This window comes from Musca vetustissima, unplaced genomic scaffold, assembly GCF_032173495.1.
Source record: "Musca vetustissima isolate MV318-11 ecotype Yass unplaced genomic scaffold, APGP_CSIRO_Mvet_v1 utg1260, whole genome shotgun sequence".
Taxonomy (NCBI): domain Eukaryota; kingdom Metazoa; phylum Arthropoda; class Insecta; order Diptera; family Muscidae; genus Musca; species Musca vetustissima.
In genome coordinates, this window is record NW_026883184.1 from 203229 (window position 1) to 214891 (window position 11663).

General features: G+C 35.3%; 2 protein-coding genes across 2 annotated transcripts; both read right to left on the reverse strand.

Moving 5' to 3' along the window:
* Positions 1-833: 833 nt before the first annotated feature.
* On the reverse strand, positions 834-2051 carry LOC133329967 (ras guanine nucleotide exchange factor B). The gene has a single exon (XM_061538426.1). It carries the CDS (start codon positions 2038-2040, stop codon positions 874-876), a length of 1167 nt encoding a protein of 388 aa, XP_061394410.1. The 5' UTR covers positions 2041-2051; the 3' UTR covers positions 834-873.
* Positions 2052-4971: 2920 nt separating this feature from the next.
* On the reverse strand, positions 4972-7928 carry LOC133329986 (uracil phosphoribosyltransferase homolog). The gene is made up of 3 exons (XM_061538445.1): positions 7633-7928; positions 5239-5599; positions 4972-5178 (listed from the first exon to the last, which is right to left on the reverse strand). Exons 1-3 carry the CDS (start codon positions 7926-7928, stop codon positions 4996-4998), a joined length of 840 nt encoding a protein of 279 aa, XP_061394429.1. The 3' UTR covers positions 4972-4995.
* Between the last annotated feature and the right edge of the window lie 3735 nt (positions 7929-11663).

Below are 11663 nucleotides of genomic sequence, written 5' to 3' on the forward strand. Positions count from 1 at the left end.
ATACAAATTGTTTAAAAATTCACGCCTTAGTGGTCTATTTGAGGACCATACAAATTCTTTAAAAATTCACGCCTTAGTGGTCTCTTTGAGTACTATATACATTCTTTAAAAACCCACGCCTTAGTGGTCTATTTGAGGACCATACAAATTCTTTAAAAATTCACGTCTTAGTGGTCTATTTGAGGACCATTCAAATTCTTTAAAAATTCACGTCTTAGAGGTCTATTTGAGGACCATACAAATTCTTTAAAAATTCACGCATTAGTGGTCTATTTGAGGACTATATATTTTTTTTTTAATCCACGCCTTTTAGTGGTCTATTTGAGGACTATAAAAATTCTTTAAAAATCCATGCCTTGGAGACCTATTTGAGGACTATACAAATTCTTTACAAATCCACGCCTTTTAGTGGTCTATTTGATGACTATAAAAATTCTTTACAAATCCACGCCTTTTAGTGGTCTATTTGAGGACTATAAAAATTCTTTACAAATCCACGCCTTTTAGTGGTCTATTTGAGGACTTTTAAAATTCTTTAAAAAATCACGCCTTACTGGTCAACATGCAAAACTTCCCACCTGTGTAATAAAATCTTTTTAAAATAAATTTCAAATTAACATTACCTTAATTCCATATTGGCAACTCAATCCCTTACAAAATTTAATATGCGAAAAATATCCACCAAATTCAAACACCCGATGTTAGACAATAATGACTAAACCATTCCAAAAGGGACAATGACGTTGTGGGTGTTGATGTGGGATGTTGCTGCTGCTGCGGTTCCTGTCGTCCTGGCTCCTGTTCTTCATGTTTATTAATATTATGCCTTTGTTGTTGTTGTACAATTCTTGTTCTGCCCCCTGGCTTCATTTCCTACTGTGACAAATGCGAATTGACACTCAAATTATCCAATTGCCCATTGAACAGCACATCACTGATTAGCTTTTCGGCAATGATACGCTGATGGGTATTCATGACACGCAACTTGCTTGCCACATTTATGCCGATTGCATCAAACTCATCCTCATTGCGGCCAGTACCGTTGCCACTGCCGCCACCGCCAGTCGTTGTTGTTGTGTACGCTGTCGCCGAACCGAACAATGGTTGCAGGTGTTCGCGCGCAATTTGTATGGTCGGCACTTGCTGATGGAGTTGCGTAAGTTGTGCTGTGGCAGCACCATTCGCCTGCTGTTGTTGCTGCTGCTGGAGTTGTTGTTGGATTTGATGTTGCTGTTCCAACGAATTGACGGCCTGTTGGATTTCACGTTGAGAATTCGAATCGAGCGATGTAATTTCTAGCACCTTAACGGCCGTTGTATGTTGCGGTTGGGTTTGAGCGTGCAGCTGTTGAGCGGCAGCATGATGATGATGGTGATGATGTTGTTGCTGCTGCTGCTGTTGATGCTGTTGGTGGTGGTGTAACGGTGGCGGTTCATGCTGGACATGCTGCTGCTGGTGGTGATGCATTTTGTGATCTTCACTCTTGACAATGGACACGGGTACAACTTCACCATTACTGGTGGTAATGGTAGTGGTTAGATTGGGATCCTGCTGCAAATCTGTCTGCGAGGCGGAATGGGCACTGCCGGCCTCCATGTGTTGTTCATCTTCAAATTCAATGGAATCATCATCCTCGAAGGCCAATGTGAGGGAACGTTTTGGCGCCTTAACATCCGAACCACTACCCCCAATGGAGGTGATGGCGCGCTTCAACCCCTGGTCAGCGATGAATGACAACTTGTCGTAATACCACAAACGCGTCTCATAGTTTTGTTTGGAATGCATTTTCCTATACTCGCGACGGAACGCAGAACGCAGTGAGTTTATTTTACGCACCACCATGTTACGGTCTGGGTTCGGTTCGACCTCTTTTAGTTTTTCCACCAATTTATCGTAGGCCTTGTTGCGTACTGTGTTGTTGCTGTAGTCCGGATGTTTTGGCTGCCACAGACACTCTTCGGTCTGGTATTGTTCAATGAATTCGCCCAGCCAGTGGCGGGAATAGCTTCGTAAATCATTCAGCTGACTTACATTGGCCATTTCCCAGGAAATTTTGTAAAGTTGTTTCAAAAAATAAAAATGAAAACAAACTTTTGTGGTTGGATGTCTGTATTAACCGACAATTCTTCGTTCGCACACCGAGGTTTTTTCACGGGTTCGCGTTCGTTTGGCTTGTTTTATTTTTGTTGGCTCTCTGCTGGCTGGATTGCTAGCTGACTGGTTGCTTGTTTGGTGCTCGTTCGCTCGCTCGGTCTGGCTGCCCGCCTGCTTTGTGTTGTTCTGTTTTCTTTTTCTTCACTTGCGCGTTTTCACTGTGTACTGTTGTTGCTGTTTTTGTTGTACATTTCTTGTTCTATACATCAAGCCAAATAACACACACATCGGTTGTTGTATTTTGATATGTCAAAAATATTTTGCCAACAAACAGATTGACAAGATTTTTTTACACCTTGTAGAAAATGTTAATAAAAGTATTACCAAAAAAGCTATTAGAAATTCGGAGATTTTCATTTATAATTTTGTTTTTTAATTTTTTAACATACATATGAGCCAAATAACACACAACTGCAACAACAACGACGACACCAACTAAATACATATGAAAATAAAGACGCACGCTTTTCGACCTCTTTTTTGCACACTTCCTTTAGCTTTTTATTTATCACTAAGATTGCACTGCACTCTTCAGTTATCGTAGTTTGCTTCACACATTTTATTATGTTTAAATTGTATTTATTTTGTTATTAATTTTTGCATTTTTTAGCTGCTAGCTTTATTTTTGTTCGTCATCAACTCAAACGTGTCGTGTCGCGTCGTTTTAGATAAGGGCTCTATAGATCGACTTGTGATTAATCGAATTCGATTAAAAACAACAAAAGAGAGGAAGAACAAGCAGTAATTAGGGATGTATAGGGCTATTTTTAACTAAATCTCCTTTTATTGGGGGGTAATAACAACCGTTAAATAAATAAAGGAAATCAATTTAAAAAAGGGGAGGATTTATAAACTACTCGTGAACAAAATCTATTCATTGGAATGTACGTTTGTTTGTTTTTTTACTGTTTTTATACTATTTTCCCGCCCGTTCTAAATGAATATCATTGTTCACACTGAACATACTCTTTAAGATTGAAAGGGTTACCCTACTTTCACATTCGACAAATCAGAAGAAAGAATTTGAAAATTAATTTAAAGCGAATTCATTAAGGAAAAACCCCACAATTATATGGCGTCTATCCAGAAATATGGGTCAATATTCATAATTTTTGGTGGGAAGATTTTCTACTCAATGAGAATTCAAAATATAAAATTAACGCATAATTTGATTTAAACACATGCCGATCTCTATCTAAAAGTGAACCAATATTGATAATTTTTATTAAGACCCCATGAGAACCTGAAAAATCAAATAAGAGCCAATTTGGTTAGAAGTGTGCCAAAAACCCCCCAAAATGCCGAATAATAAGAGTTACCATTACATGGGAGCTACCCCGATAAATGCACCAATGTTACAAATTTTTGGTAGATATATTTTATACTCAAAATAAACCAAAGTATTAAATTACAACACATGTTCAAGCTCCCCAAAATACCGATCTTTGGGTCTAGAGTCATATGGAGGCTTCCCGAAAAGATGGAATAATATTGATCATTTTTAGTAGGAAGATTTACTATCACACCACAACCCAAAATAACAAATTACAACCTATTATATGGAAACATATTCCCAAAACCATAAACATATCGAATATTGGGGGCTATCGCTATAAGGAGCATATTTGGATAATTTTTCGTAGGCAGATTTGATACCACACGAGCATGTAAAATATGAATTTACAGCTATTTCTGTTGAAAAACGTGTCTAAAACTTCCAAAATACACAATATTGGGGGGTACCCTTGTATGAGGGCTACCCCAAAAAATGAACCCATGTTGATCATTTTCGGTAGGAAGATTTGATACCCAATGCGAACCAAAAGTAGCAAATTACAACCAGTTCGGTTAAAAAACGTATCAAAAATTCCCATAACATCGAATATTTGAGGGTACCGTTATATGGTGGATACCCTGAAACATGGGCCAATGTTTCTAATTTTTGGTACGTAGATGTGTTATCCAATGAGAACCCAAAATACCAAATTACAGCCTAATTGGTTGAAAAACGTGTAAACAAATTCCATAATAACGAATATTTAGGCGTAACGTTATATGGGGGCAGTCGTAAAAAGTTGACCAATATCAATAATTTTCTGTAGGAAGATTTGATAACCAAATGTTGCAAATTACAACCAATTATGTTAAAAAATAAGTCAAAAGTCTCCAATATATCGAATATTTGGGGGTACCGTTATATGGGGACTACCCGGAAACATGGGTCAATATTAAAGTGTTATCCAATGAGAACCCAAAAGTCGGCTAACGACTAATTGAATAAATAACACATGCGATGTCCTTAGGGAGTTAGCTATTTTTGATATTCCCTTATTCCAATAATGGTTTGTCCATAATTCCTTTTTTTTCTTTCAAAAAATCATCATCTTCAATAAATTACAATATTCCTTTTATTTATTCTTTTTTATGGTCTTGTATTGGTAAAAAAAATAACTAAACCAGTTTTAAAATGATATTAAGTATTTAACAAAGTACGAAAAAAGAAGAGAAGTACATCTTCATATAAACAAACTTGTGTATATACAAATTGTGTTGAAAACAACCAATAAAAAAATACCATTTAAAAAGGATATAATAGTACTTGGGAAAAGGACAAGACCAAACAGTCAATCAATGTATAATAATTAGTTTCTTCTTGTTGTTGTTCTTAAACCTAATGATTTGCAATAATAGTAATAATAATTTATATATTTGTGACATTATAACTTGGCAGAAAGCTTATTCGAACAGGCGAGCACATAACTATGAACGGCAGCCGACAGAGGAAGTCATACGTCTGTTAGTGGGTTTCTTGTTTTGTTTTGGTTTTTGAGTTTTTTGCTTTTAATCAGTACCAAAATATTTCTGACCAAAATGATTTGGTGCCACGGGATGCAATTCGGAGGTGAGTATTTTCAAACGTGGAAATGTTCGAACAACACAACTAGCAGCCAATGGAGTGCAAAAGAGATTAGAGAGAATGATACTACTTTCGGGTACACCATGTTCTTTGAGGACATTTACAGCCTATAATGAAAGGGGCCAAGTGAATTAAAAATTCATATTTCCATGCTTGGCATAACTTACCTGCAGTACCGTATTACCCGTTGACATTATCGGGTACATAAGTAATATTTGCCGACGTGCAATATCATCGGGAAAGCGTGCATATACCACACGTGCTGTATGCGTATCCGAATCGGATTCAACTAAAATTTTACCAATTCGTATGGAACGACAACAATCACGCAACCCTTGTTCCATAGCCTCTCCGGAACGTATAATCGAAACACCACAATTACCCGATTGATATTTTAAACCATCGTATATGGCACCGGTGGGTGTTTCAACGCTACAATTTGAGTAGGGCAATTGATTTAGCGACTCTTCAATGACTAGACGTATTAGACGATCGGCATAAAATTTAAAATCACTTCGTGTGGTGTTTCTGGATAAAGAAGAAAAGTAAAAATATGGAATATTAGAACAAATTTGTAAAAAAAGCATACAAAAGCCCCAAACTACCGAATAATGGGGGTTATCATTACATGAGGGCTTCCTGGAAATAAGGGACAATGTTGATAATTTTTGGTAAGGACATTTTCTATTCAATTATAATTCAAAATATTAAATTGCTCCCAATTTGATTAAAAGTCGTGCCCAAGCCCCACCCCACAATACAGATCTTTGCGTTATATGGAGGCTTTTCTAAATGGTGGACCTATTATGATAATACCAGACTACAACCGCAATCTCTATAGTGATTTGGACAGATTGTTGGGTACTACGACATGCTCTTCGGATGGTTCTTATAGACCTTTTGATTACTACTGATTCAAGATTTTACCACATGGGCAGATGTCTGAAGCAGTGATTGCGAAAGTCTCTAAAAAGTACGACGTTCACAAGTAATAAAGTCGGGTGGCCTGTTGACAGAAACGATGATAGGCACGTGGTTACGTAATTTATCAGACCCGGTGCCATTGTTTTGATGTCTGGCGAACTGTGGCAATCTTATCTTATCCTCGTCCCTCCATTAAACTGGACAAATTATGCATTTTCTCGGCATTGAACACCAATATGAAGTGTCAGCGGCTATAGGGTATTTTCCTCTTCAGAAGATTCCGGGAATGTCCCATATACCGTCTATGATTATGGCTGAAACAATCTTGAAATCACGATAGAAATTGATATTACTCCTAGGATGACTGGTATTGCAAATGGAGTATATCAGACTAGTTGTTGGTATAGCACCCATATAACGGCACCTCCATTATTCTGTATTTTGGGTATTTTAGGCACGCTTTTAAAAGAATCACATGTATTTAGGAATTTTTGATTCACATGAGATCTGCCCAACAAATAATTATCAAATTGGCTTATGCTTCGTAGTAGCCCCAATATAAGGGCACCACCCAATTTTTGGCAATTGAATGGTTTTGGGCACAGCCCGTTATTCAACAAATTTGGCAGTAATGCTCCCATAAAATGGCAACCTATATTATCGGATATTTTGCGGCTTTTGGTTACGGTTTTTAACCGAATTGGCGTAGAAAATCTTCCTACATAACAAGTTCAATATTGATCTAAGTTTCCGGGTAGCCCCATCACTCTGTATCTTGGGAAGTTTGGGGGTTTCAACTGAATTCGCTTTAATTTGATTTATCACATTTTTATGGCGTGCCAAACCTTTCTACCAAAAATTACCAAAGAAAAGTCAGTTTACGGTTCGGTATAGCTCCCATAGAATGGTACGATCCCATTTTCGGTTTTTTTTAAGACTTTAGCCGCATTTTTTGAGCGATGGGGTTTTAATTTGGTGTAAAGGTATTATAGGACTAAGTTTTGATATAACCCCACCTAAAAGTTCCGCTTCTTTTTCGGTATTACTACATCTTTAAGCGAATTTGCTCACGAGAATGGGTATAAAAAATAGTGCATAAAAAATAAATTAAATTAAAAATGTTCCGTTTAAATTTCCCAACTAGAGTGTCTACAATTTGGAACATTATTTTTTTGAAGCATGAACCATCTACTATCACATAACACCACAGCACAGTCCCCTCATAAATGTCAAGATCAACTTAAGGAATTTTGAATGCACCCCATGTGGTGGAGGTTATAAAAAGTTCTGCACGGCCGAATTTAAAGAACTTATACTTCAAATTCCATACATTCCCCATTATGTATTCCCCATGTATTTGATTCAATAGAAATCAATAAATTTGTATTACACACCAGATAAGATCCATATGCCTTTTTTAAATTCGAACCTCAAACTATACAATAAATCATACGTGGAAACATCTTCAAGTTCACTTGTGCGCTATTGATGACTATCTGGCTATCTATCCTTGTGGGTGTATGTTTGTGTGTGATTGTTTTGATGACAATTAACCTAAATATTTATAACCCAGTTGTCCCATTCATTTAATTTTCTAAAATACAAAACAAAAACAAAACAAGAATATAGGTACTTACTTATCCCGAATAATTGTCAAAAGTTCATGTACTTGTGGATTACATTGCAATATTTTAAAATTTGGCCCAAATTCACGTAGTATCTGCTCTTGTGACGTTATTGCGGGTATCGGCAAATTATCATGGGCTAGCGCGATGTTTTCCGTTCCCTCACCCATCTCCGTTGACGCTATAAGTAATGTTGTTGCTGCTGCTGCCGTTGTTGTTGCGGCTGTGGTTGTAGTGTCATTACCATTAGCATCGCTTGCGGCATTTTCATTATCTGTATTGGTTAAATTCTCCAAAGATGCACACATTTTTTCTTTCTGTATTTTGTTTTGTAGTTATTTGCTGATGATCACAAAAGATGCTCTTGTTACGTTTCTTCACGGTTACTAAATTAAGTACTTGGCGTTTGATGGATGATATTGTAAGCTCTTATTTGTTTTTATGTAGTCTCCTCTCCTTCTATTTATTTACCCATGGAATTAATTAAGTACAGACAGGCAGTCAGCAGCAAGCAGTTGGACAGCTGATTTTAAATTGTTGAAAACGTGATGGGTAGGGATGTGTAGGTCGACTTTTGACCAATCGATTAATCGTCCAAGAATGACAGCTGATGTCTACAGTGTAAAGAAATAATTACACTAGAGAGCAAAATTTTAGAAATTTCTTGAAAATTTTGGTTAAAAGCCCGGTTATTTTAACAATTTTATAAACCGTCCTTTGGAACCCCAATCGTGAGAATTTAAGATGGGTACATTATTTGGTATTTTGGCACATTTTTCAATAAAATAAATTATACTTTGGTACGTGCTGGGTCGATGCGAAGAAGCCAATCTTCGACCAAGGGCTGTCAACCCAGCACATACATGTTCGTGAATTTTTTTTCAAATGGGAGCTACGTTACTCGAAATCTGGTGAGATTGAGACAAATACCGTACAATTCTGTCACAACTCATGATAATGTCTCACTTCTCCAATTCAACAGCAATGGACTTCGAGGGAAAATAAACGAGATCGTGGATTTTGTGAGTCGCCGAAATATGTTAGCGAGATCCTACATATGTGCTGTCACTTATTTCATCCATATGTAATTCCTTATGTGTGTCAAAATTAGCACAAAACATTTATTTTTGTGTTCAAATCGGCATATGTATTTTACATATGACATAACCTATAAACAAAAAAACACTTTTATTTTTTTCTTAAATCAACATCATTTTTTTATTAAACACCTACAAACAAAATAATAATTTGTAATTGTTGCCTTTTCATCCTTTTTTTTAATTGCAATTGAAATATTTTCTTCCAACAATGTGTTTCATTCAAACAGCTGATTTCCTTATGTTTCACATACGAAAATAGAGCGCGTCCTATTCGGAAAAAATACATATGTAATTTCATATCGTTTTGACACATTGAAATTTCCGTATGTTTCACATGACGAGTTCGATTTCCATATGTAAAAAAGTGACAGCACATATGTAAAATACATATCGTGTAGAAACATCATTAGCTGATTAGTTCCGTGTGTAGGGGTTGTCCCCATATAGGCGTATTCTATCATAGTAAAGGGGATAGTCGTTACTCAAAATCGTCAGTATTACCCTAAAAATTATGAAATTCTAAGAGGATTTAGTCATCGCTTGTAATCATTCCGCTTTTTAATGCGGTGTACACACTAGCATTTTTGAATGGCACTCTTGCCCAAATTTTGCTTGTTTGATAGTGTGGCCTCACATGTTTGTCATTCATCAGGCAACCACAAAAATATTTATGATTGTTGGACAGTCAGCAATCGATAAAAAAGCTGACAGTCAAAAATGATAGTGTGTACACCGCTTAAGGATATCGTGACAAAAAAACTCGAACCTGACGATAATGAAATATATCGACAAGCATTTAGGCATCTCCCCCATATAATAATACCGTCTGAAGAAAAGAATTGAGACACAAAACGAAAATATTGGGTTCGAAATTGATATATGTCGGTCATTAATTAGGCGTAGGCCGAAACGCCAAATATTTGTATAATTTTATAAAACAAATATATATATATATATATATATTTTGTTTTCCATCCCTGGCAATAATTTTACCTTGAATCATTCGGTGTATTTATTGCTTGACGATATGTCAACTCTGACAAAAATGAGGGAATAAAAACAAAACAACAAAAACAAACCATAAAAAGAGTTTTTTAGCCCCAACATCTATGAAAGCTTTTTAACAAAATATTCGATAAACAAAATTATAAATAAAATATAAATTATAAATATATATTGGTAAAATAAAAAAATTAAATAATTTTTATTAACTATTAAATATTATAAATGATATATAATTTAAAAAATATTTTCATATTAATTCCTATTTGCCTTCATTCATTTGCAACATTGCCACTGAGTTAAAAAAAATCTTCACAAATGAGATGGCAACATTTTGTCAAGAAGGCAAAGCAGAGAAGAGAATTGGAGACGAAACACTCGTTGGGAATCCAATAAAGAATTATTACGCGATTTTTTCTTAGTGTCATTTCGATATTCCGAATAAAACGTTGAAATCTGATGAAGACTGGTGCCGGAAAACCAATAACGGAAATAAACCAACGACAATTGAGACGTGTGTGAATGTTCAAATAAAAAACCATAAAAGAAGCAAATTTATTTCTGTTAATGAATTAAAAAAAGGCACAAAAGAAAATTTGTTTGCAAATTCTCTCGTTCTCATCTATTTTAATGGTCATAGAAAAATAGTGTGTGTGAAATAAATTCGAAAGAAGAAAAAAATTAATGCAAATTTTGTTTTCGTTACAAAAGAAATAAGCCAAGGCAACAGAGAAGAAGGTGTCTGCCGTCTAGCGTGGAAAATTGTTTATAGTTTTCAACAAACACAATAATAATAGTGCAACAATAGTGAAATTAGTTGTGTTGTTGTTTTTTATGTGTAGTCTTCTGGGTCAACAGCGCCGCACAAAGTGGAATCAACAAATCGAGTGGCTGGCTCCAAAGTCCAAACAAAATTCATTAAAATATTTTTGTTAAAAATTTAAAGGGTATGTTTGCATAATTTATGTGATTTTTTAGAATATTTAACTTATATAATTGAATTATCTAAAAGAATAATAATAATACAAGAAGAAGAAAAATCACTCTCTGAAACAGCAGCAACAACAATAACAACATCGGCTGGGCCGTATCATTCATGTTGTTGCTGCTGTTGTGTGGGGGCAAATCATTTGTTGTGTTGTTTTTTTTTTGTGTGCCAATGTGGTGTGAGTGTGTTTGTGGTGACCAGCCGCTGCTCATAGTAATGTTGTTGTTGCTATTGTTTTTGTTTTGATTTACTGTGCCCGATTGCCTGCCTACCCCTTCCCCATCTAAACCAAGAAAAAATTATGTTTAGATAAGAAAAAAGCTAAAAGAAGCCAAAAACCTTTTGAGAAAAAAGTTGTCATAGTTGGTCTTGTTGTTTTTGTTTTGTTTATAAGTACATAATGTGACAGCAAAAGATAAGAAAACAAAACAAAAAGAGGACAAACCAAAATTATTCTTATTAGATAATGGAAGCAAGATCGGAACTCATGGAAAAATTATGCAAATTTATTAGGCCAAATAATTTTTTTGTTTTTAGCAAAAATGCAAAACAAAATTTGGAAATAAAATCAAAACAAATAAATATAAGATGAAAAGAAGATTACCAAAAGATGTCAAAATCATCAATGAGAGACTTAAAAGGGCTCATTCAAAGCGTGGTAAAGTAGAATATAATTATTTAAAATGTTTTATTTTTAATTCCGATTTTTTTTAGATAATTTTGTTTGTAAAATTTGTGTTCGGTCATGCACATGTACTATATTTCAATCAATCAAATTTTATTTTTATCAAATAATGCGTCCACGTTTCAATGGAAATTTCGAGATTTTTTGCAACAGTTTCTGGAGGATTGAATGTCTAGTTTCTTGATTATTCCATATAGAGTGCGTGCATACATATACAGTAGTGTTCGAAACTTTAGCAGTGCATGTAGGAAAGCGTGTCAATAGTTAC